Source organism: Enhydra lutris, unplaced genomic scaffold, assembly GCF_002288905.1.
Source record: "Enhydra lutris kenyoni isolate GAN:26980312 unplaced genomic scaffold, ASM228890v2 scaffoldscaffold23, whole genome shotgun sequence".
NCBI lineage: Eukaryota > Metazoa > Chordata > Mammalia > Carnivora > Mustelidae > Enhydra > Enhydra lutris.
In genome coordinates this window covers 20,289,146-20,313,297 of record NW_019154107.1, presented here as the reverse complement: position 1 = coordinate 20,313,297, position 24,152 = coordinate 20,289,146, and the positions used below count along the sequence as shown (strand labels likewise).

The window sequence follows — 24,152 nt, the reverse complement described above, 5'->3', positions numbered from 1 at the left end:
GGGAGCGTTGCCACTCCCCATTTGCAACCCACAGCAGAAGCCAACCAAGGTCAGGGGCAGCATCACAAATGGGGTAAGTGTCAGACACCCTCCGCTTTGGCACTGGGTCATGTTAAGGGCGGGGGGTGGGGTGAGGGTGGTGATATTCCCATTTTCCTCCACTCTCTCCCTCTCCCTCCACATGGGCACACGCGCACGCACTCACACTCTGCTTGTGTGTGTCTCCCTCTCCAAGCTGTCTTGAGCGAGAGTAGCTGCGGAAGATTTAGGGAAGAGGCAGCCTATCAAAACACTCAACTTCCTGCTAGGAATTAATTCAGAGGGAGCAGGATCTGCCCATCGAGTGTGGACAAATGGGTTTTCCCTTGATAGGGCTCAGGCCATGGGAGCCTGTAGGAGAAACATTGAATGTCTGCGCAAATCATGGTGCCCAGAACAGAACTCAAGGGCTTTCAGTTGGCTAAAGGAGCTAACCAGGGACAGGATTTTTGCGCAGTCTGTGGAAAGGCTCGACTCGGCTCGTCTGCCTTGTACTCTATAGCACCTTTCCTTTCTGACACGACAGATGAGCAAGGCCAGTTCTTTTCCACAGATGATAGTGTGGATGTGGATGTCAGCAGAGCAGGCGAGGGGAAGGGCAAGGAGCGGGTGGAGGTGGGTGAGGAAAGGGGAGGAGGAAGGGAGAGGAGAGGGAGAGGGCAGAGAGAGAGAGAGGGAGAATGCGTGACAGAGCTCTGTTCTTTCCTACCTACTTTGGCCTCTCCTCAGTAGAACCTCTTTAGTACAGGAAGGCCAAGACATCAGCCAACATGACTGATTCACCTAAATCAGCCAACATTCGCTAGGTTTTGCTCTGATACTAGTCCTAAAAATTCTGAGCACATGTGGCTAAAGCTTTGGTTCTGGGTCATTGACCAGGACCAGTGTGGCTGGTTCTTCCTGAATTGGCAGCTGGTAAGTGGCCACCGCTGTCCCAGAAAGGCCTTGGATCTACTGGTATCTGGAAGCCAACCTCAGCTGCCGGGAACCCCGAGGCTCCTAGCACATCCCGCTAGGGAAAGGCAGCTACAGCTCTTCTTCGCCTGCTTCCAGCTGAGCATGGCAGGTCTCAAGTCTCCGCCTCACTGCCCCTGTCCGGTCCTGCGAGTGAATGGGATTGGCTAGGCGATGCCCCTGGGCTTTGTGTTCTGTTGTCTTAACCCAGCAACGATGTGGTACCTTGATAAGCCCTAAAATCTCTGCAGAGTTTCTGTGTGGGGGTTCCCTCAGGGACGCTGGCCCCTCTCTCACTGCCCCAGAAGGCCACAGAGCAAACTCCACAATCCCCACGTCGGGGATTTCTTCAAGGTTAGGACAGACAGATTCATGCTCATCAGGTGATTTGTCTAAAGCAGAAATGCCTCCCCTCCCCTTCATAGTGAAGCATGAGAGAGAGGAAGAGAGGTCTTCATCGGAATCTTCATGACTTGGCTCACTTCACTAATGAAAACGGGAGAATCACCCATGCCCCCTATGGCCGTGCGGGAATATTCTTAGATCATATAACTTTTTATCCATGAGATTCCAGGCTCTGTGAGGTTCTCTTCTCCTCATGGAGAGAGTACTGGCATCAGGTCCCTTTGTGGTTCTAGGAGAGCCATTAGGGGAGACTTCACCTGTATTCTTTCCTCCGAGGGGACAGTCGTCCCCAGCCACCAAGCACGCATCTGGCCTGTCGGTGACATCAACGTGACCCTGCATATACACGCACAGATGAATATGCAAGCTCCCCAGTGCACCTTGCATATCTGGCTCAGATGTGGGTCCCGGATCCCCTGACCCATCCCTTGGCCTTTACAGATGCCTCCCTGAAACGCAATAGCCGTTGGAAGAAAGTCTGGGGCAGCAACTCTTTGGGAAACATCTCTGGAGACAAAATGGCGTGGTTTGTGGTGCCATTTTGGTTTGCGTGTTGGCGTGTTGAGGGTGTAATTCCCTTCATGGGCTGCCAACAACGAAGAAGCATGGTAAAAGACCACAAGGAGCACACACTCCCGTGGGATGAGTCCACATGCTCTTGTGAGATGAAATGTCACCTAGGTTTTCGTCCCTGCTGAGGAAGAAGTTTGTCAACTGACCTGCGGTGAAACCCTTTCTCTGCAAAAACGACTAGGGCCATGTTCTACTCCTTGATCTAAGTGAGGGTGACGCACGTATGTTCACATTGTGCTGGTTTGTTAAGCTGTGCATTTATAATTTACGTACTTTTCCGTCTATGTGTATTTCGATTAAAACGTTTGAAGAACGAACTTGGCTAGAACGAACGTGCGCCTACACTGCTAGGCAGGAAGGAAGGAGGTGGGGGGGGCAGGGAAAAGGTAAGTATAGTCCGAGAGAGCAAAGATGGAATTCAGGCAGGGGAAATTAGAGTGGTGGAAACATTACCGGGAGAACGTTAATTGGGCTTTGTTGGAAAAATGATCTGTTGGTCTGAAAAAATTCGGAGTTAAACATACACCAAGTTTTCATTTGGTTGTTAAGTATACATGCCAGTCCTCCCACCCAGAGCTCTGTCGTCACAGTAATGTGATCATTTGGCCGGAGATCAGACGCCTGTAGGGTACTGTGCTGCTGGGCTGAGGTGGGCCAAAGTTTAGAGTCCGCTTAATCGTGTTCTATCCATGAGTCTGCGTGGCACACTTCAATGGCAGAATGACTTCTCCTGTTATTTTAGAGAGGCTGGATGGAGATAAAGGGCTGCACAATTTAAAAAACAAGAATTCCGCTTCCATCATAAGGAACTGTAGTCAAACTTAGGATGAAAGTAATGATTGCCAGACAAAGTTCGCTAACTGTAGGCTTTCTATAAAAGGCGACGGCTCATGCATAATCAACAGGAATGAAGAACAAAACAGGGACAGGTCAACCAGGAAAAAAGAGCCTCCCCCCCAAACCCAGATCAGCCATTTGACGTTTCGAGTTGTTTATGCTCCAATTAAGCCAGCGCTTGGTTCAGTTAACCTCCATTTGACCTACAGAAGCAGCAAGTTGTTTTCTGGAGCTAGTCATTAGTTGAACTGTAACCGATATTCCCTTGATGGCAAAACTTCATTTAAGTTGAAGAAGAAAAATCAATAAACAGATGACCTGAGGACTAATGAGCAAGGAGCTCCAACCCCATCTATCTGCCTCTCCCAAGGCCCAGGGGGGCCAGGCAGGGAATCGGGAGCCCGGGGAAGGAAGCCAGGGCAGGAGGCTGGGGAAGGCCAGGCCTGACCGCACAATTACGCAGCCTACCTGGGAGAACGCAATTCCAAAAGCCACTCCGGCGATGATTCCCATGTTGGTCTCCATGAAACTGGTCACCAGATCATAACAACCCTGCAAACAGAGAGAGCGTGTCGGGGCCTCAGAGACACATTTCACACCCAGGCCAGACTGAGCTGTGTTAACCTACGGGTCAACTACGCTCCGACCCGTAGTCGGCAAATCCAGCTGCCTCTCACCCTAGGAACTCACTAGCATTCTGTCCAAACTCAAAAAAAGGAAAATTTCGAACATAAGTAAAGGTACAGAGAGTAGTACCGTGACCTCCCAAGTGACCCTTTCTCTAACCTTACAATGAACATGTAGCCAATCTGGTTTCATTTAAATCACCTCCCCTGGCTGGACTATTTTAAAACAAGTCCCAAATATGTCGTTTCATCCAGAAATGTTTCAGCGGTAGGATGAAGTGTAGCAGGACATCTGTCAGACCTACGAAACAATCCCACAGACTCCGACCGTACAGAGGCATTCCACATCCTTGCACAGGAAGACTCAGCATAATAAACACGGATACTAGCATTTTGATAACAAGTGACACAATCTTAGAAAAATAAAGTGAAATCATCAGGTTGTGGGGTGGTGAATGCCTGCCACCTTTATTGTGTTTTGGGGTTCTTCCTAAGAAGACCCTTAAGTTTTTTTTTTTTTTTTAACAGGGAAAAAGCTATGTTTTATAGTCCTCCTTTCCATAAATTTACTATGGGACCTTGAACAAGTCACATCTTTTTTTTTTTTAAAGATTTATTTATTTTGAGAGAGGGAGAGAGTTGGGGGAGTGGCAAGGGAGAGGAGGAGAGAGAGAGAATCTCAAGCAGATTCTCTGAGATCAGGACCTGAGCCAAAACCAAGAGTCGGATGCCTAACTGGCTGAGTCACCAAGGCGCTCCCTCACTTCTCCTTTCTAGGTGTCAATAACTTCATCCATAAAATGAAGTGAATTTTCCATTCACATACAATGAAATCTCCAAATGCTGTGATTAAAACCAACACCCGTTTTATCAATTTCGATGTTAGTGTAATACTGATAAAGTCAATCACCTTTCTTTAAAATAAATGATCTGGCTGGAGTTCAACCAGGTTGCTAAATAAGTTTGTTTGCTGTTGTTATTCGGGATTACATTTTATCAACCTGGTCCAAGTAGGAAACACCAAATTTTGTGTATCGGCCATAATGCAAAGGCACAAGCTGACTCTTCCTGTTAAATGCCTGACAGGTTGAATTCTGTGTGTGTATGTGTCTATGTGTTTATATGTATATTTATTTGAAACTGGGCCAAGTCAGCCTAGATTTCTGAACTGACTTATATAGTCTCAGAAGACATGTTTTTTTTCTAGTTTTCTGAAAAACGGCTTCTACTTGAATATATAAGTCTGCAGAAATCAAGACATTAATTTCATAAACAGGGTAAAAAGGATTCTTGTTTATCAAGAAAGGCACACTAAATTGCAATGATATCTGAAGACCACAAAAAAACCCTGTCTCCCACACTGGAATTCAAAATTACCAATTTAACATTTCTCAGAGTTTAGGAAAATTCTACCAGTGCTGTAGCTTCTAATAAGTGATATTTTATGCGTCTGCAGTCTGTCTGCAGAGAAGTGTGTTGCCTTAGCAGCAGCGCTCTGACACGTGCTTTCAGTGCAATGGGCCGACTATACTCCTTGGTTAGCTGATGCAAATGTGAAGCCTGGAGGCGGGTGGGAAAGGAAATCTGCTTCTACTCGTGAGAAATTTTGAAATTTGATTCTCCCTTTGTAGTAGAAGACTGCTTGCTGATTTCATTTTTACTAGTGAAAGTATCTGTCACACTACTTTTCGAAAGGTAGTGGAAGGGAGAGCAGGTTGGGTTAGGAAGAACTCAATGCAAGAAGAGACATGGGTATTGGAACACTTTCCCGGATGGTAGTGGCTAGGGCTGTGTTTTGCCCAGGTGGCCATCATGACCTTATCTTCTCCCCCCAGTGATGGTCGGGCTGAGAGATGAAGTTCATTCAGTCCAATGCCAGTGGTAGGTCACCTCAAGATACGGAAACCCAAACCCAACAATAAAGACCAGAGAAAAGCGAGGCAGGTGATTTTCTCACTCTATAATATACCTTGGCATAGGTATTTTTCCTATGAACTTCGATTCTGCATGTAAGCGGAATATATTTTTCTGACATGATTTCTGTTCCGTTTGTAGGAGACTCGGAGCAGAGTCAATCACATTTTTGGTAAACCCACTCCAGCAAGAGCAAATGGAAACATGTGTCTCTGCCATTACTGCAACTGTGACAAAATCGTTCTCTCTCGACCTTGATCCTCAAAGTGGGGATCTTCCAGGGGCAGCAGAATTTGCTGAATTTGCTAGAAATGCAGAATCTGAGGCCTCCCTCCAGACTTCCTCCATCAGAATCTGCCAAATCCCTGGGTTATTCATTTTTAATGAATTTTAATGAATGTGACCACTATCTCTAGAGTTTCAGCTGCCCATTAAAGCTTGAGGAACACTCTTCTAGAAGAAAAGTTCTCCCATGGCTTTTCATTCTAAAGAAGACAGCAAATTAATGAATCCTATCAGTAGGAGGGTTCCTTAAAATGAAGAGATGAAAGTGATTTCGCTTCTTTGTCATTGTGTAAACAGCATAAGATCAAGGTTGAAATCAATACTTTCCACCTCTGGATTCCTCTGTTACTCACGAGGTGGGACCCATGAGCCCATTCTCCAGATCTCAGCTCAGATCTGCAGACGGCAAGGCCATGTTTACATTCTACCTCATGTTCCCTACTACACTGTGATCTTATCTGCCCACAACAATCTCTTTTCATTTCCTCAAATGAAAGCCTGGTGGTCAGGCATGAGAGAAACCTACAGAGACCTGCTAAGTGTCCTAGGAAACATTCAGAAACAGAACAGGTCCTTTGCTTGCCCTCTCTGCATGTCGAAACCAACACAGTCACGGATGGGAAATCTCTCTCTTGCCCTCGCTCTTAAAAAAAAATGTCAAGAATTTGAGGGAGCAGGGGCCGAGTCAGTGCTGTCAGCCACGTGAACTGTAGACATTTCAACATCCTGCTGGCAAAACCAAAATAAATCCCGTCCCCTACACAAAACAATAAATACCCTGTTTAGCTAGTCTCACCTCCCCCCTGCTCTCTCCCAGGGACTTGAACAGGGCAGGTTGCACAGGCTGCCAGGTGAGAGCCAAGAGTCACCTTTCAGTGCTGTTCAATCATAGGGTTCAAGACATGAAAGGATCCACAGGGATTAAGAATGCGTGTATTCTAGGCAGCACAATTCCGTGGAACTACAGGGGCGGTGCTTAAGCCTCCTGGGGGAGGGAGTCAGAAGAGGGGGGCTAACGTTTGTGAGCATTTCCTACTAGGTATTCACCCCAGCCCTATCTCCTGCGTTTTACAGGTGAGGCCTCCGAGACTTAGACCTGGGCCTTCATTTGTCTCAGAGGTCCCCGTGGGCATGAAATGAGACTCAGTAGGCGAATTTCACTCTTTCCTCACTTCTCCACAGAGAAAGCCAGGTTGAAGTTAAACCCCCTTTCCAGGTATCTGAGTTGCCCCGGAAAATGTAAATCAAGCAGGATGGGTGTGTGTGTCGGGGGGTGCGGGGAGACAGGGAGTGAGGTCAGTTTGCAGGTTATCAATGAATGAAATGGAAAAAAAAAATGGTGCCCTATCTTTCTTTCTGGAAAGAATTCTAAAGATCATAGAGATGCACTATAGGATAGGATTCCGAACATGCCTTTGAAGAGTAACAAAGATCTTCCCTCTGAGGACGTGCTACATCATTCCTGATGAAGGACAGTGTGGTAGAGAGGGAGACAAACTTCACCACCTCCCTGGTGCTGTTTGCACTGTAGCTGACATTGAACATCACACTTAACGTTTCTCTGGTCCTTACTCAGGGCCAGACCCTGTGCTGTAGCGACTATCTCGTTCTGTCCTCCTGCTGATCCTAAGAGGCAGGAACAATCATCCCCCTTTTGCAGTTGAGAAAAAATAAGAAAATATGAGAAAGGTCACCCCTAGTAGGTGGCTAAGCCAGAACTGAAACTGGAGTTGGACGCCATAGCCCATGTCCCTGACTTTTAGATCCCCAAATTTCACAAAGGGAAAGGAAGTTTGGGGGTAAAAAAAGACGACCCAGTTTGATGGGTGCTGCATCCACAAACAACCTCCTGGGGCTCTGTCATGCTCAGACCTCACTACATTGGAGCTGGGTATGCTCGGAGCTTCGTAAAATGGCAGCATGAGGACATCTCTGGGGGCTCAGTGGGGATGCCCATGAAGAGACCAGAAGTCATCTTACCGATGAGACACAAAGGAAGGCTCAATCTTTGGGTTCCTAAGAAAATTCCAAGAGGAACAGATGTCTTCTTAGCTAAGACAAGAAGCAGTCAGCATGGAACATCTGACCGCATCGCGTCCATAACAGGTCATAAGCCCAGAACGACACAATGAATTTCTAGAACGGCAACAATGCTCTGCAGCATTTATGCTACAAATACCAACATTAGATGGGTAAAATACAGAAGCCATCTCTTAACGTTCTCATCTTGAGAGGATGGCTACTGTCTATGAATTATTCAGCAGTTGGCCCAGATCGCGTCAAGTGTTGAAGACCTTGGAAGAACAGAATTTTATCTGAGTAAGAAAAGAAAACTGACCCGATGACTGCATAACAGCAGGTGAAGTCAACAGAACGTTGGTGTTTTCCTCCCTTCTGTTCTACCAAAACATATTTTCTATGTGGCATTTCTCTAAATCTTTCAGACTACGGACACAGCCTTCAAACATGTCTTATCGTGCCTTCGCCCTATTCTCTGTGAAGTGGAAGACAGAATTGGTCTTCCTTCTGATGACTGAAATTCTATTTCCCTCATTTTCAGTACCTACTACCTTTCCAATGTCTTTTAGCCAGTTTTCTCTCTCTCTCTCTGATGTCTTTGGGAATCAGGATGTTGACAGTGAGTTGAAGCGGAGTTGCTGATTTCTTTTCCTCAAGCAGAGAATACCTTAAAATAAAGGCCACCATCCTGGCAGAAGCAGATGTTGTCTGTCAACTCTCATCCCCCTTCCTGCTAAGGACTGGCACCCAGCTGTGAAGAATTCCATGTTTAGAAGGTAAATTGAGCAGGAGAAAGACAGCCAGGAAGAAGAAAGGCCACAGTCCCTGTCTGACATCAGCCCAGGTGAGCAGGAACCGTTGCTCAACCTCCCTTCTGGTGCCTGGTAGCTTCCTGCTGAGTCACAGGAGCTCCTTCAGCAGTGGACGGCCGCGGGTGCCTCGTCCCAGACAGGGAAGGGCCATGGGGAAAGACTCCGCCCTCTAGCCCAGACTACCATTTCTGATCCATTTGGCACAGTTTCACAGAAGCACACCCACCCAAAGCCCCCCATCCCCAGCGCCCCCAGCCTTCACCACGGATCCCATCAGGGCTGAGAGCAAGCCTACCTTCTGGTTCACTTTGGTGGCAGCCACGGTCAGATTGTGCAGGTCCTGGGGGTTGCAGTCGGTTTCGTTCATGCAGCAGCTCGGGGGGATGCCGTGCTCCAGGAAGTAGGGGCTAGTGCTCCAGTTGGTGTAGTTCTGCACGCCGCAGCAGCTCAGCTGTCGAGGGGGCAAGGGAGTGAATCCACGCGTGCGGATCACAGACACCGTGCTCTCCCGCCCCACCACCCTGCGTGCGCCAATTCGACGAGGAACTCGGGCCAAGACCCTAAGTCAACAGGCACAGCTTTGGTGAGGAAAGGTGAGCTGAGGCTCCACGAACGCTCGTACTCACTGGGAAGCCTGCCTGAACTGAGAGAAGGAAGCCAGCCCCAGACTGCATGTTGTGTTGGCTTTCTTACCACGTCCACAAAGTAAAGCCGGGTTCTCTGGCCCGGCTCCGCACGGAAATCACCTGTGTGGACTGGCTGCTGTTCCAGGTACGGAGCAACTAAACCAGGCTTGTTGGTGGGGAAGCCAAGATAAGAAAGGCTTTAAAAAGCTCTTTTTAAGGCTTATAGATCATAGGATCTATGCCAATAAGCAAATGGTTAAGGGTGGGGAGGAAGAGAAAGGAGAAAAGAGGAAGAGAGTGCTGGTGTTGGTAAACTATGTGTTGCCATCTGCTTTTCCCAGTGAGAACTTTGGGGGACATGGCCATGCCTAGCCCTTCACAGACTATGGCTGCCTGTGTGCCTCCAGAACAGAGCTGTGTAGTCGTGACACAGACTGACAGCATGGCCCTCAAAGCCTAAAACAGTGACCACAGGACCCTTTCCAGAAAAAGTGTGCCAGCCTCTGACGTAGAGAATGTTAAAGGAAATGGGGCAAAAGTAGAAATGAATTACTGAATCTGGGTAAAGTGTATATGGTTCCTTATACTCTGCTGTCAAGTTTTCTGCTGAGTTTGGAATGTTCTCAAAATGCCAACAACAACAAAAAAATAAAATAAAAACACTGCTGCTGAAGTAAAAGACAAAGGAAAACAAAGAACCTGCGCCGCACCCAAAGAGCTCCCTAGGTGATCCAGCTGAAGCGGGAGGATTCAGCACCAGCATCTGTCCCCCTGAGCACCTCTGGGCAGGGGACAGCTACTTCCCTCAGCTCCTCGGCAAAGCACCAGGCAGCCTGGGGGCACTCCCACTCCTGCCTTGGCTTCTCCTAGGCCCACCGTTCACCCCCACCACACTGCCCAAGCCAGTAAACACAGCTCACCGGAGTGCTCCACTCAGCCTGAAGAAACCACTTCCAGAATGCCAGCCTTTAGGCACCAGTGCTAAGCAAGGCTGCTATACCTTGAGCACCTCCTTTCCAAGGCTTTGGGTGTTAAGGGCAAAGCTAGCTTTCCTTGGAAGGCTCCTAATTCATACTGATAAAAGGCCAGCCACAGGCACTGGTCTCCTTGATGCTAATTACCCGGATAACTGGACCCCGGACAAGGACTGGGTGTGAACTCTTGGCAATGGAAGTGGAGGACAGGAGTCAGTAGCAAGTGCTGATGGCCCCACGCCCCCAGCACCCCCCAAGTCTGAGGCCTGACGTCACTTACGCTGCGCTGCACGTGATCCACCGCCCGGCTCCTCTCGTCGTTGCCATTGTAATTCTGCATGGCGTCCGTGTAAGTCCTCAGGAAGGTGTCCTTGATCTGCAGAAGGCAGGGAGGAATATGGTTCTGGTCCACCGCCACCCAAACAGACTCAGATTTGTACCGGATTCTACCCCAAAATGGCCTCTTCTGAAAAATCTCTGAATCAATGTAGGCCAGGGGGTGGGGGTGGAATGCCCTGTTTTCTGAGACAAAAGATCTCAGGAAATTCACTGAGGGATTTATTAGCTCGGGAATTTTTTTTTTTTTTTAAACTGTTTTCCTCATCTGTAATCCAAAGAAAGAAGACTGCCTCGTGGCCAGCTTCTGAAAGAGCCGTGAGAGTGAGCCCCAACCTCAGGCCTGGCTTTTCTCCTGATTTTCTTCAAATTGATTGATGGCCATCGTTCTGTCTGTAACTTTTCCTGCCCTCGCTCAGAAGAATAACAAAGGGCAGGCCACTAGGGGCGGGAAGACTGATGGCGCTGTGACCAGACACGGATCGCTGTTCTAGCATACAGGAGTGGGGCAAAACCAGCCTGCACTTAACCTGTCTTTATCGAGGCCAAAAAGAGAGGCAGAAGGACGTGAACTTTTCTTGTTACGAGGTAGTTCACAAAACCCTTCCTCCTCCTCTGGGAGCACATTTGGCCGAGGGTTAACTCTCAAGCTCTGTTCCCCTGGAAACCCACTGAAAGGGGCATGTCAGGTGTGTTACCACGCAGCTCCCCATGTCTGGTGAGACTGCCCCTGACTGCCAAAATGGCCCTGGAGGGGGAGGACAGCAGATGACAGTAATGGCCTGGTGGGAAGCAGTGGACTGAGTATGGCGCCGGTCTCACAGAGGCAGGCACCTTGCGGAAATACTGGGCGCTCTGCCCATGGACCAGTGGACACTAGTCCTATGGAGCTTCTAAGCCAAGGTGGATACTGCACCTGGCTGTGTCCACATTTCCCTGTACCTGCACGGTTTCTGTGGGCTGGGCAGGGGCACACGGAGTAGACCCCAGGCCACTGTGAAGACTTCCACTGGAGAAACAAGCCCTTTGCCCCTCGTCAAAGGGTGGCATCACATCCCCACCTCCTACTCCCCTCAGGGTGTCAGAGGCATGGGGGCAAGCTGGATGAGGGTGTCCAGGCCCTGGGTATCCCTCCTCCTGCCCCCTGGGGAGCCCAGTCACGGCAGCATGTGGGAGGAGAACGGGCAGGGGCTCAGCTGTGTCTGGAGTTCACACATGCGTCAGGGGCACCTCTGGGGCTGTGGAGGCCAGGACCTCATCAGGTTTCACCTCGCCTGACAATAAAAATGGGGAGTCTAATTCCAGATGCAGCACCCGTACAAAATGGGTTCTAGAAGTCAGCCTCGACACCCGAGATCTCACCTCTGGTGAGAGGAAAACCAGAGCAATGGGGAAAGGGGCAGAAGGCGCCACGAGCTAGCTCACTGGGAACCGAACTTGGCCAAGCACAGAAACAGGGTCTAGGACAGATCATGCCAGACTTTCAACAGCCTCGGTGCGTTTTCCACCTTTATCTTGCTACCCCCCGCCCCCCGCTTTCTAACACATGCATCCCGACTTCTGGCTTTACTGCTATTTACAGGACACAATACCAGACCATGGGGGGAGTTAGCGTCAGGGCTTGACTGTAGCACGTACCCTGTCTGACCTGTCACCACTATACATGTCTGACAGGGGACACCGTGGTGGCTACAGACAGCATGAGGGCGTTTTGTCTCTGCCCGAGTGTCTACCCATTGTCTTAAGAGAGCAGCCCCAGTGACAGTCCATGGGAGGAGGGCCACGCAGGATGCAAAACAGCCAGCAATGTCCTTGAAACCACAGTTACGATCACAAAACAGCATTCAGAATTCTTTTTCTCCAGCCTCTGAAGTCTAAACCTATTACATGTCACTTCGAAACAAAGCCACGCAGGGGTGTCAGATCATGATAGCCCTTTCCTCTATTCCCCTCGCCACCACACAGAGTAGCAGGGCTCCTCACTCCTGGGCTTGGCTTCTACCCCCAGCTGGCAAGGGGCGGCCGCCAGGGCTCTGGGGAGGGAAGAGGGGAGTGCGGGCTGTTTGGGGGAAATCAAGCAGTCACAGAAATCTCGTTATATAGACACCCACTTGGGCCTTTTGCCGAAGCTGCTGTTTTAAAAAGAGTATATTTGATCGACAGCGAAGGTCACTGCTTTAAAACAAGGTGGAGAATCACTTCCTGCAGGAGCTCTTTCACAGAATGGAGTGAGGATCCACACCTAAGGTTTCGAGTCTGGTGAAATTCCTGCATTTAGATTTTTATCGGCATTTCAGCCCCTATGAAGTGAGACCGCCGGAGATACAGCTAACCTCTGTGTGCCCCTCACACATTACAAGAGGCTTTAAAAGTCCTCGTCCCAGAAGACCCTCTAACTGCGTTCTCTGCTGTATACTTACCTCATGGCGGAACACGAATCCAGAAATGCCAGCAACCAGCTCAGCCAGGAACACCAGCGACAGAAACATGGCATACTGAAAATCAAGCACACGGGGACAAAGGCAGACACGTCAGGATTGGGGTGAGGGCTCCTTTGGGGTTAGGTGACTTCGCCATCTCAGGGAACCACACAGATCCTCACCTCCCCCAGCCAAAGCGGAGAAAAAGTTTAAAAATACTCTTGTCCAGATTTCCCTACATGAGCCTCAATATAGAAATGTGTCTGTTTAATATGCATAAGTGTTGTGGGCCACACACACTGAGAAGAGCTCATCCGCAGACTCAGCTCAACCAGGAGAAATGTGGAAGGGCTTTATATAACTCAGGTAGCTACTGTTTTTGATGTTAGAAGCGTGGAGCAAGAAGGTACGCTGGGGGGAAAAGATAAGCGCTCTGGAGGTCACTGTTCTGCCCTGTCTACGGGGTCCTTCCGACCACCTGCCCCATGGCAGGCACCCTCCAGCTGGGTTCTGCAAGCTGAGTGTAGTCCCTCCACCCACGGACCCCTAGGAGCCCATTTCGTTTCCCAGCTTTTCCATCGCTGGAAAGACGTCCTTTCTCTTGGCCACAGTACTTGTAACTTCCACTCCCTAATGCTAGAACGGCTTTCAGGAGATCGGAGAACCAGCCCAGCCTTGCTCCTAGGCAAGGGCCCTTTGGATGTGTGACCACAGCCCTGACGTGAACCTACTGCTTCTCTTCGTTTGGGTGAATTCCTGCAGTTTTCTTCAGCACGTCTCCTAAAATGGCTTCAGACCCCCTTTGTTTGCAACCGTATGGAGCTCCTGCTGACAGAGAGACCTGACGCACACAGGTCCACGTTCTTCCTCGATGTGGTAATCGGGCTTGAGTGCAGCACTTAGAGCCGGGGCCAGGGGCCTACTTTCCTCTCCAGCTCTGCACAGCACGTGGGGTTGATAGCGTTTAAAAAGCTAGTAAGCTACATGACTGTTTGGAAGTATCTGAAACCCTTAGTGCTTCTTATTCATTTCATTCTTCCCATACTTTCCAAGTTAATTGTGTGTTTGTGTGTGTGTGTGTTTGCACGCGCGTGCATGCACACGCACTTCAGGGATAAATTACATGGTACTTATGAGACATTAAGGGTTTCCATTTTTGTGCCTTTGAAAAGCAGATAAAAGGAAAGAGAAGGGATTCTTTTCCTACAAGGCATATGTCTTACAATCTGTTTCTTCTCATCTCAAAATGAAATACAACAGTCCTGAATGTTTGGAATGGTCCTAGGTGATGCTGTAGAATTTGGATAGACTCGACATGGTCACATTACTTACTTTAGAGTGTACATATGTGCACAGGATCATAAATTATTTTTCTCGGCTAGTGGCACATATGTTAAAAGGAGGAAAGACTGGCTTAAAAGGCCAGTTTTGTTCGAAACCTTAACAAAAGTCTCTACACACACTTATAGCACAGCCAGTAAAACAGCAAACATAGTTCTGAGTAGAATGCTCTATGTACATGACCTTGGTCTCTCAACTTAGTACACAATGCAGTGAGAAGCAGATGCGACTCCGCAGAGAGTCTCACACCAGGCCTACAACCCACCAGAAAGTCCTGTGGGAAAGTAACCATCAGGAGGCAGGGGGGACAAAGGACAATTGACTACATGGTCAGAAGTTTATGGTTTAGGTCCTAGCTTTGTTGTGGGCTAACTCTTAGGAAAGAGGCAGCCACACTGGGCCTCCATAAAGTGGAAACAGTTATTTTCAGTTGCTTTGCAATTAATGAGGTTAAATGAGGACCATAAAATTCTAGACTGACAGTTAATCAAGTGATCTCTGCTCTTGTCTGCCAGATCAGCGGTTTCCTGTCTCTGGGAAGTTCCCTGTTTCCAGAAGCTTCCAGAGAACAGCTGCTTCTCCTTCAGAAGACCTTGGCCAAAAGCCTACTGGGGAAAGCTTGTACTAAGTACAAGTGGTAGGGGTCGGGTTTTCTCCATGTGAAAATACTATAGTAGACAGAGTTCTGGCTTTGGAAGGCAATATGTGTGGGTTCCAGTCCCAGCTGTCCCCACACTAGCTGGGTGAAGCTGGGCAGGTTAGGCACTCAGTATGGCATCTAGCAGAGAAAAGGAACTGATGGTTTTTTCAAAGACCAAAGACAAAAACTAAATGAAACCCCCAAAACTTCTCCCCAAAGGCTCAGGGAGCTCACAAGTGGTAGGAGAAAAAGGCAGAGTGGTTTGGAACGTCCTTCAGCAGAGTCCAACGCACTCTTTCATACATAGGGACAGAGGCCCAAAGAGGTTACATCCCTGCCACTAAAGATCTAAGCCAGGTCTCCTCCCTTCTTGTTTGGACAGATGGATTCTTAGCCATCTTTCTTTTCTATGCCTCTGAGGTGAATTCTCTCCTTGCTACGCATTGCACTAAATGGGAGGCTCTCTGCCCCTGCTGTAGCATCAAATCGCCTGGAGAGCTTTTGGAGAATGTGGTGCCAGGGCGCACCCCCCCCAAACATTCTGGTTCAGCTGGCTGGAGGTGGGACCCCTCGCAAAGGTGTTTTTGAAAAGCTGTCCAGGTGATGGAAGAAGGCATGCAGAGTTGAGGACTAGACCAAAAGAGATACCGGTGCTTGGAAGAAGCGCTAGAAGGTGGACCCAGGGCACTAGCATGGAGTGGCAGGTGACAGCAGCAGAAATGCCTCTGTATGGCCTCACTGTGGTTCTTCCACCAACCTGGAAGAATCCATGCTGGCCGGGCCATCAGCCTCCTGCCTGGTCTGCAGAACGGAAGGGGCCAGAGCAACCGCTACCTGCACGAGGTTATCGAGAGAGACTGCTCAGTGCCACTTGGGAAAGTGGTTCCTTTGCAGTGAGTCACCCTCTCCCCCATATCTGTCACTAGAGGGTATTCAATGTCACCCTAACCTAGGGCTCACCACAGCCCTGAGGGACTCTCCACTCTCCCCTTTCACAAAATGAGGCATCTGAAAGAAATGTCTTTGAACAAAATGTTCTTTGGAGGAGAGGTCCTTGCTACCTTTGATCTATAAAATCCTTTAACGTTAACACTCATCGATGAAGAGCATGGGCGGTGAGTGGACAATTAGGCAAGGAGTCTACCAAAAAAATTAAGAATCATGGTAACAGCCTTGTGACAGCCTGCCCCTTACCCTTTGGGAAATATCACGCTGTATGTGTCCTATTGCGGTAAAGGTGCCCAGCCCTGGGCCTGGTAGCCAACAGTTGGCACAGCATCAACCCTCTGTTGAGGGGGGGAGCTCTGGCTGAGCTGCACTCATAGCTCTGAGCCGGAGTACACAGGTTGAGAGAAGAGCGTGCCCATGCAGCCAAGCATGGCCAAGTTCAAGGAGGCAGAAGGTATCTCTCCAGTGGGAACCTAAAGCCGAAAGGCTGCTGATGTTCCAGAGGCTGCCCTGCCCACCAAAGCTGCGCGTCACACACCTGAAGAGATTTCTAAGAAGCATTTCAGAACTAGACCAAGGCATCTCGCCATGAGGATATAAATGGAAATCACAGGCCGCTGCTTTGTCACCACCTACCTCGAGGGACCAGAACCAGAATTTTTGGTGCCAGGCTGTGTTTGCGGTTGTTTTGTCCTCTAAGGGAATAAAGGGTGGATTAGGTAAGAGTCTGGACTAAAATCAGCGTCCATGCGTATTGGCTTGTGGGTGGCTTTAAGAAGGGCCATGTCGCTTTCATGAGATTTAAATTTTTTCACAAAGTTGTTGAAAGAGCAGCATTATGTTGTGACACACTCACCAGTTTCAGCATCCACGGGCTACCACGGCAGGTCGCGAAGCATCCAAACAGGCCAAAAACCACGATAGTGGTGCCAGTTCCGATGAGCACGTAGGGAGCATTTGTGGAGTTCTCAGCGATCAGGGAGATGTAGGTGCCCAGAGTGAGTTTGCCCCAGACTCCAACAGCCAACAGGATCACCCCAGTGATCTGAAAAGGCGGTGGGGGGAGGGGAGAGGAGAGAAGGGACTATGAAACTGTGAAGATGACAATCATCGCCGTGATGTGGCCTGGATGTGAAGACTCACATTTCCGTGGGCAAGTGGCTTTGCCGCAGGAGCCCCTGAAGCAGTGGGAAGTGTCGCTCAAGCCACCCCAGACTGAAGACACTGGGTTTTGTACAATTAGATCTGGCCCTTACACAAAGCCATATGCAGTTACCACATGGATTGGAAGTCTAGCCGACAACAAGAAACCTTTTTTGAAAGCTGCTTGTGAAAAATGCATGGTCATGCTAATACTGATCTGAGAGCCCTCCCAGGCCTGGTCAGAGAGCCACCACCCAATGCCGAGCTGGGCATTAAGGCCAATAAGAATGTTGGCTGCCCTCTTCAACGGCGCATGTGGATATGGTACGTTTTAAGGACATTTTGCATGATGTTTTAAGGAGCAAGATGATTTTCTTGTCCTGTTAGAACAAAGATCTTTACAAAAGCAAAACATCCAAAGTATTTTTGAATCCCTCTCAACACACTGCCTTTTTTCCAGTGCTTTATTCAACATAAAATAACAGAAAAATCTGAATTGTTCCTGGAATTAGCTTTAATGTGATTTGGCAAATCCCACTGATTGATCCAAAGGAAATTGCCACAGCATGTCTGAACTGCCAGACCTTGCATCAGTCAGGACCTCACTTTAGGGAACAGACTTTGGGCCACGTCACACCTTACCCTCTACCTGTAGCAGGCCGCATGACCCAGCGGCTTCAGCTGCTAAAGCCAGAGGTTGACTTTGTGTCTCTATCCCTTAGCCAGTCTCGACTTCAGTTTTCCAATAGCTTAGCCACTCATTCACACAGACAGCCCTCTAAATGCCACCTCTTCTGACACCTTGTAAGGCTCAAAAGAAGCCTGGGTATCCAAGGGAGCCCTTTCCCAAATTCTGTCCCACTCTATCGCCCAATGTCCTATAGCAAATGCCTCAGCTTCTTGTCCAGCCTGGCCGTCCGAGGGAGGAGGCGTGGTGGGAAACAGGAGCAAAGCAGTAGGGTACAAATCAACACCCACTTTGCCAAGGTCTCCCCTGTCCATCCACACACTGTCCCAAGTATGTGCTACAAGAGGAAGCAAACAGCGGGGCCAGTAAAGATGCCCGTGCCTCCTTCCTGTACACTCCGAAAAGCCCCGCAGTCTGGAGCCACCGAGATCCACTATCAGACTGTTTCTCTTGGCGGCGCGCTCCACCCATTTGGAGGAAGGGATCAGCGGGAAAAACGAGCTTGGTGATATTCCCCTATCCCCACCCCAGTCACCTCTCTACTCTCTAGAACCATCACCATGAAAGAATTAAAAGCTTCCAATCAGGAAAGGATTGAGGGACTGGTGCTAGTTTTATAAGGGGAAGGTGGATGAACGTGGAGAAAGCATTTGACACTAATACTTGGAAGAGGGTGGCCCAGTGGAGGCCTACCGCCCTTGCAAAGTTCCAATGGGGGATGCTTCCGTTAGTTAAGAAAACCCAGGATGGAGCCTGCCCCGCGTTTCAAGTCCTCTGCTGACACCTGGTGGTTGCTAAAGAAAGTAGCTGCCTTGAACAGCCTCTTCTGCCACAGGGAAGCATAAAATGGAAACGTAAAATGCTTTTAATGCACCAGAAGCAAAATTTGAGAATCAACTCTCCGCTCATTAGGGGTGAGAACGCAGTGTCCATTAGGGAGAAGGGAGAGTGCCTGGGCTATCTTTTATGTCCCAGTGTCAAACACGGCCATTTCAGTTCTCTGAGTCTTATCACCTCTGCCTCATAAGAGTCCTTCAAACGTCACACACTGACAAAACTTCTCCATCAGGTAGATATTGTGAGGGACCTTAAAATGGAACCAGAGAAAAACCTACTCCCCTACTTCCCACTTCTACCATTATCTGCCTAGCGCTGTAAATGTCACGGTGCCGAGGTACTAATCAAAACCAAGAATTCAGTTCAGCCGGGCACTGTTTAGGCTGAGGACATGCCTCCTCTACATACTTGCTCTTTCATGTGACTGGGATTCATCATGCTTCAGACACACATCGTTGGGATGCGGTGGCTTTAGTGACCGAAGAGAAGTCAAATGGCTTAGATTTCTGTGACCACTTTATACAGTGCACTTGCTACCACAACAAATAGTATATGCGGTATATCAAAGTTAATCTAAATCCAGATTTTAAGGGTAACGGTATTAACATTTTGATCTCTTTTCTCCTTTCAAAAAGTAATTTCTCTGAAGGCCCCCAATGCTTCATGTAAGACAGTGCTCTCTGGTAAATTACAAAACCTGTAACATCAACTTCGTTAAAATGTTCATAAAATGTCAATTACATTAAAATTAAAGAGCTATCTTTGCACACCTCAGAGGTACCTCTTAAAGATTGCCCATGGGAGCAAAGAAACACAACGCTGTGGGCACCACATTGTGTGGGAGAAAAGCCATCCAGAATCTTGACCTAGACCAAGCCAGTCATCCTCTAAGGAGCTCTTTCTCCTAATGATGTGGAGACTGGCACAGATGGGCCCCATCCGTCACCTGTCTGCTAGGAATCGAAGAACAGCCCAGAGAGAAAAGGCCTTCTCCAGTGTTGCTCTTCTCACACTCAGACATCCCCGATGGCCCAACTCTGTGTTTGGAAAGCCGAACCCCACAAACACACAAGGCCTTCTGCACACATCGAAGCCCCCTGTGTACCGCATCTCCCTCCCTCCTCCTCAGGTGCTCTGTGCGCTCCGGTAAACCTTAGCTGTTCTCTCTGTATTTCCTGTGCTTTTCTACTTCTCAACCTTTGCTCATGACAATCCTCTCAGTGAGAATTCTTCCCATTCTTATCACCACCAGTCTACCTCTTAACTCGTACGGCGTACTGTACCCACTCCTCCCGGTCTCCTTACACAGAACTTACTCTGTACTACGCCGTTGTCATATGCTGCCCTACCATCCCCCCATACACATCCAGGACCGTGACATGCCCCCACCCCATTTGAGGGCAGGAAATGTGTCTTACACATGACCAGTGGCCAGTACATGTCTGCTGAATGAACGAATGAATGAATGGACAGGCAATGGTGGATGTGAGAAGGGATAAGAAGTTTCCTGCTAACCATCGACTTGCTATACTCTGAATTTCTCTGAAAGAGAGCCCTCAGAATTGGTACAAGCATTGTCATCTACAAGTATGGGACGAAAGTGCCAGGCAGTTGAAGGAAAAAAAGACAAGACAAGGGCTGAAACACAAACTCGTACTTTCTCTCATTTTGTCTACTATAATAACACTTCTCACCAAGGATAAGAAACCTACAAGGACGAGCCTAAGTCAAAAGTCATTGTTAGGGCGCCTGGGTGGCTTAGTGGGTTAAGCCGCTGCCTTCGGCTCAGGTCATGATCTCAGGGTCCTGGGATCGAGTCCCGCATCGGGCTCTCTGCTCAGCAGGGAGCCTGCTTCCCTCTCTCTCTCTCTCTCTCTCTGCCTGCCTCTCTGTCTACTTGTGATCTCTGTCTGTCAAATAAATAAATAAAATCTTTAAAAAAAAAAAGTCATTGTTATACAGTGTGTGATTTTCTTCCTGTTCCTGTCAACACACACATGCACGTGCATGCTCCCCACGACGTGCACCTGTATAAGCACCCACAGGGTGAAAAGCAATGCTCAGGCTCCTCTGACACACCTCTTCCACTTTTGATCACCATGAATAGGCTCAGGGCTCACCGAAGCAATTTTTGGTCTGAGCTCCTCAGAGCCCTGCAATTTCTAAACCCATCAGTGCGTTGCTGATTTAGCTTTTTACTGAAGCTTTGCTTCTTTCTCAGAAGACTCCATGAGCAAGCAGCCAACATGGCGCCTCGAAAGGGGACAGATCAGAGCCTACAGGTCAGAGCCTACACGAGTGCCCTGGGGAAGGTACCGCCCCCACCTCACACATGCCCATGTCAACCACGAGTCAGGAGGGCAGGCCTGGCCCCCACCAGGAGTAGTAGCCAGGCTGAGGCTCAGGGTCTCCTTTCATTCCTAGCCTGTCATGGCGGCTTGACATTTTGTGTACTTCTGGTGCAGCTCAGAGTATGTGGGTAGTAGAGTACTTGTGACTACCTGTAATTTAGGCTTAGTGAAGAGGCCACGAAAGCTACAATGGTAGCACCAGAAAATGTAGATCAGAACTAGAAAATGTGATGGCTCACATTACCTTAAAATCTCACTGAAAGGATACTATGGGTAGGTTGGCCAATATTGCATAGGGTGTCGAAAATGCTGTAGAAGAGATTTCCCGAGGTCCATTCTCATTTGGAAGCAGATACTGGGGGAGTGATGGCAGAGATCCATGCGGTCCTTTGCCTCCCACCAGGCCAACATGCCCACAGGCATCTCACTGGAGCCCACCGCCTCCCCTGCACACGGACCACAGCCTTCTGACTGAGCAGCGGCAGCGGCGTCTCTCACGCCCATGAAAGGCTGAGCCAGGTTTGGGGCTGATGGAGCCAAGTCCCTGCCCTCTTTATTTCCTTAATTGCATGAAATACAAAACAGGCACTTGGGTCACTGTTGGCATAATGTGTATCTGTTCTTGTAGGTGGGGCTCATGAACCCATGTATTATGCAATGAAAGAAAAAAAAAGGACCATCAAAAACTGAATTAGAGAAGCACTGGCTCTCTCGAAGACACCCCATCCTAAGAAGCCATCTGGGATAGAAAGCACAGGAACAAAAAATCAGCCTAAAGAAACACACAGAAGAAATCGCAGGCCGAAAGCTCAGCTAGACAGCATGGTGGGTGAAGGTCACAGATCCGTCACTCCAGAAGCTTCCCAGTGAATTCACCCCTGGCGACTCCACGCAGAGGCACTGTGAAATGTTCTGCCCCGACTCCAGAGGATTCTCTAACTTGGAAAAACCACATGACACAGAAACTCCAGCCATATCATAATTAAAACAAATATAATTCAATAATGATTAAACAGTAATTAAATCATTAGAGACAGGGTCTTCAGAAGTTAGATTTTGAAGGAGCAGCCAAGCAAACCGTGCTTTCCGCTCCCTCTTACTTGAAGCACGATGCTGAGAGGAGACGGAGGGGCAGGGCACTCTGCCCGGTGTTCCAACCTGATTTTGTACATGGGGAGATAAAGCAACCAGAAAGGCAGACAAACCAGCAGTTCCCACCACATCGTGGTTTTCTCTTCAAACTTGAAGAAGTAACAGTGTGAGTCTGTCATATTTACAACTTAGGATTTTATTACAAGTTATTTGTGAAAATCCGGGGCTGGGCTAAGAGGCAGAATTGATTGGAGCTTTCCAGTGGGCTTGAGAACCTTGAGGGGTAGAAGGCGAGCCCATGCATTTATTTAAAAGGTAGGTGAAGGGAAGAGTTCTGGGCTGGGAGTCAAGATCCTGGGTCTTTAGTTGCAGTTTATGACAAATTAGCTGTGTGACCTGGGGCAGATCACCTAAATTTTCTGGGCCTCGGTTCCCTCTTCCGGCAGCTCAGGAGGTGGAAAAAGCTGATTTCCAGTGCTCCCCTCGAGCTCTAACATTGAGACACCAAAACAGGATCTGCAACTCAACATGCTTATTCACTTGCAAATCTATTTAGGGACATGCCCACTGGGAAAATAAGCACCAGAAAGTTTATCAGGGCTTCCCGATGACTGACAAACTGTCAGCAGTGGGAGTAGGAAAGTCGGCTCGTCTCTGGACGGAATGCCCACTGTTCTGCCAGCTTTCGGAGGGGACAAGTGGTTGCCGGGAAAGAGAAGGAAAGAAAAATGCCCAGGGGAGCAGCCATTGCAGTTTTACACAGACGCTCAAACATTCCTAAAGTCACTCGCATGACAACAAGCTTTCCCTTTTATATGAAGATGATAGGTCGTCTTAAGAGCAAGAAGACCTATGCTTTGGGCTGCTTCTTTCTAGGCAGGTATGTTAGCCAACTCAACCCTTTTGCTCCCTCACTTTTAAGGCTGTGGTATGTGTGGAAGAGAGGGAGATGAGTGCGAGCATTAAAAAGGAAAGCGGGAAGTTGAGAAGAGGGAGAGAACTGAGATGATCTTAAACACTGATTGTTTAAACTGAGTTTGAGAACTGTTAGGGAACCCAGAGACTGTCTGGTCCTGGCCCTGTTTTTGGTTGGGTTTCACGTGACTGAAGGCCATCTGGGGAGCATTCCGAAGGCCCTCGTGGAGGGGAGACTGCAGTTTGGGAGCGAGTCAGAGATGCAGGTAGGGGCTGAGGCTGGAAGTGAAGCCGAGGGAAAGACGTGTCTCAGGAAACAGAAGCAGAGGATGGTGGGAAGGACGGGCCTGGAGGAAGAGAGTCACTAGAATGTTGGGGGATGATGCCAGAATTGGGGGGAACAGTGAGGAGACGCCCAAGCGAATGGACAAGTCTGCGAAAGTGGCTGCCGACAAAAGAAGTAGAAGACATGGAAGAAAGAGACTTTTTTATTCCCCTCAAGATGCAAACAAAAGGTCAGCGCAGTTCATGGGCTCCAGGGATGCCCACGGGCTGACCCGGTACTCTTCATTTATACAGCCAGCCACGCCCACTACAATTGTACTTTATATTTAAATATTACTTCATCCTGTAGCCAATTCCTAGAATTCAAATGATAGGAGCTATGGCATGAGCCCAGAGTGATTTGTCAAAAACTTGAGCTTCTGTTTGGACTTTATCAGTGAGCGCCCAGGGTCTGATATACACACTGTCGAACAGATCATACATAGATGCTTCTGAAAATATGAAAAGGGCTTTGAACAGCACTAAGAAAAGTCAGGAATTCCGGCTCCTGCTGTGGGCTTACCACAGGCCTTTTTTCACGTGCGTAGAAAAGCAGCAGAGTGTGTCATGGGCAACGGCTCCAGGAATGCTTTAAGTCTATCAAACATTGCTTCCGTCCTTCTCCCAGATGTCTTAAACATGCAACCACCGGCTTGCGCCAGTCATGTTGCAGATCTGTACCTTAGTTCTCCATCTGTGAAAGGACAGGACTGCTCCTGGCAAACGTCTACAGGAGCCCTTCCGGGGTGTAAGTTTCCTGTGTTGCTTTCAGTTGCCCAGAGGTCCTCAGAGGGGCGAGATCTAGCCCTCCTGGTCCCTAGGATGCAGACCACAGTGGTCAAGTGTGTTCCGCAAGGGCCTCTGCTGGCTGGGCTTCATACTCAGCCTGGGGGAAGCTAGGTGGGGAGGGGCTCCCGCAGGTGACTGGTTGGACATGGAATGATCTCTAATGTCCTAGAGGCCCAGGAAGTGGTGGCAATTGACCAATATGTTGGCGGCACTTTGTGAGTTAAGAACTGGCTTTGAACATCTTTGAACTGGTGGAGACATTGG

The 24,152-nt window shown here is 48.8% G+C and overlaps 1 protein-coding gene across 1 annotated transcript in view; it reads right to left on the bottom strand.

Annotated features, from left to right (window-relative positions):
• Positions 1 to 24,152, bottom strand: part of LOC111150426 (tetraspanin 7) — a 120,882-nt gene that overhangs the window by 5,565 nt on the left and 91,165 nt on the right. Inside the window, exons 2-6 of the mRNA XM_022507880.1 lie at positions 16,606 to 16,794; positions 12,821 to 12,895; positions 10,345 to 10,440; positions 8,760 to 8,915; positions 3,277 to 3,360 (exon numbers count right to left, since the gene is read on the bottom strand). Coding sequence (XP_022363588.1) covers positions 3,277 to 3,360; positions 8,760 to 8,915; positions 10,345 to 10,440; positions 12,821 to 12,895; positions 16,606 to 16,794 — 600 coding nt within the window. The remainder of the gene's footprint in view (positions 1 to 3,276; positions 3,361 to 8,759; positions 8,916 to 10,344; positions 10,441 to 12,820; positions 12,896 to 16,605; positions 16,795 to 24,152) is intronic.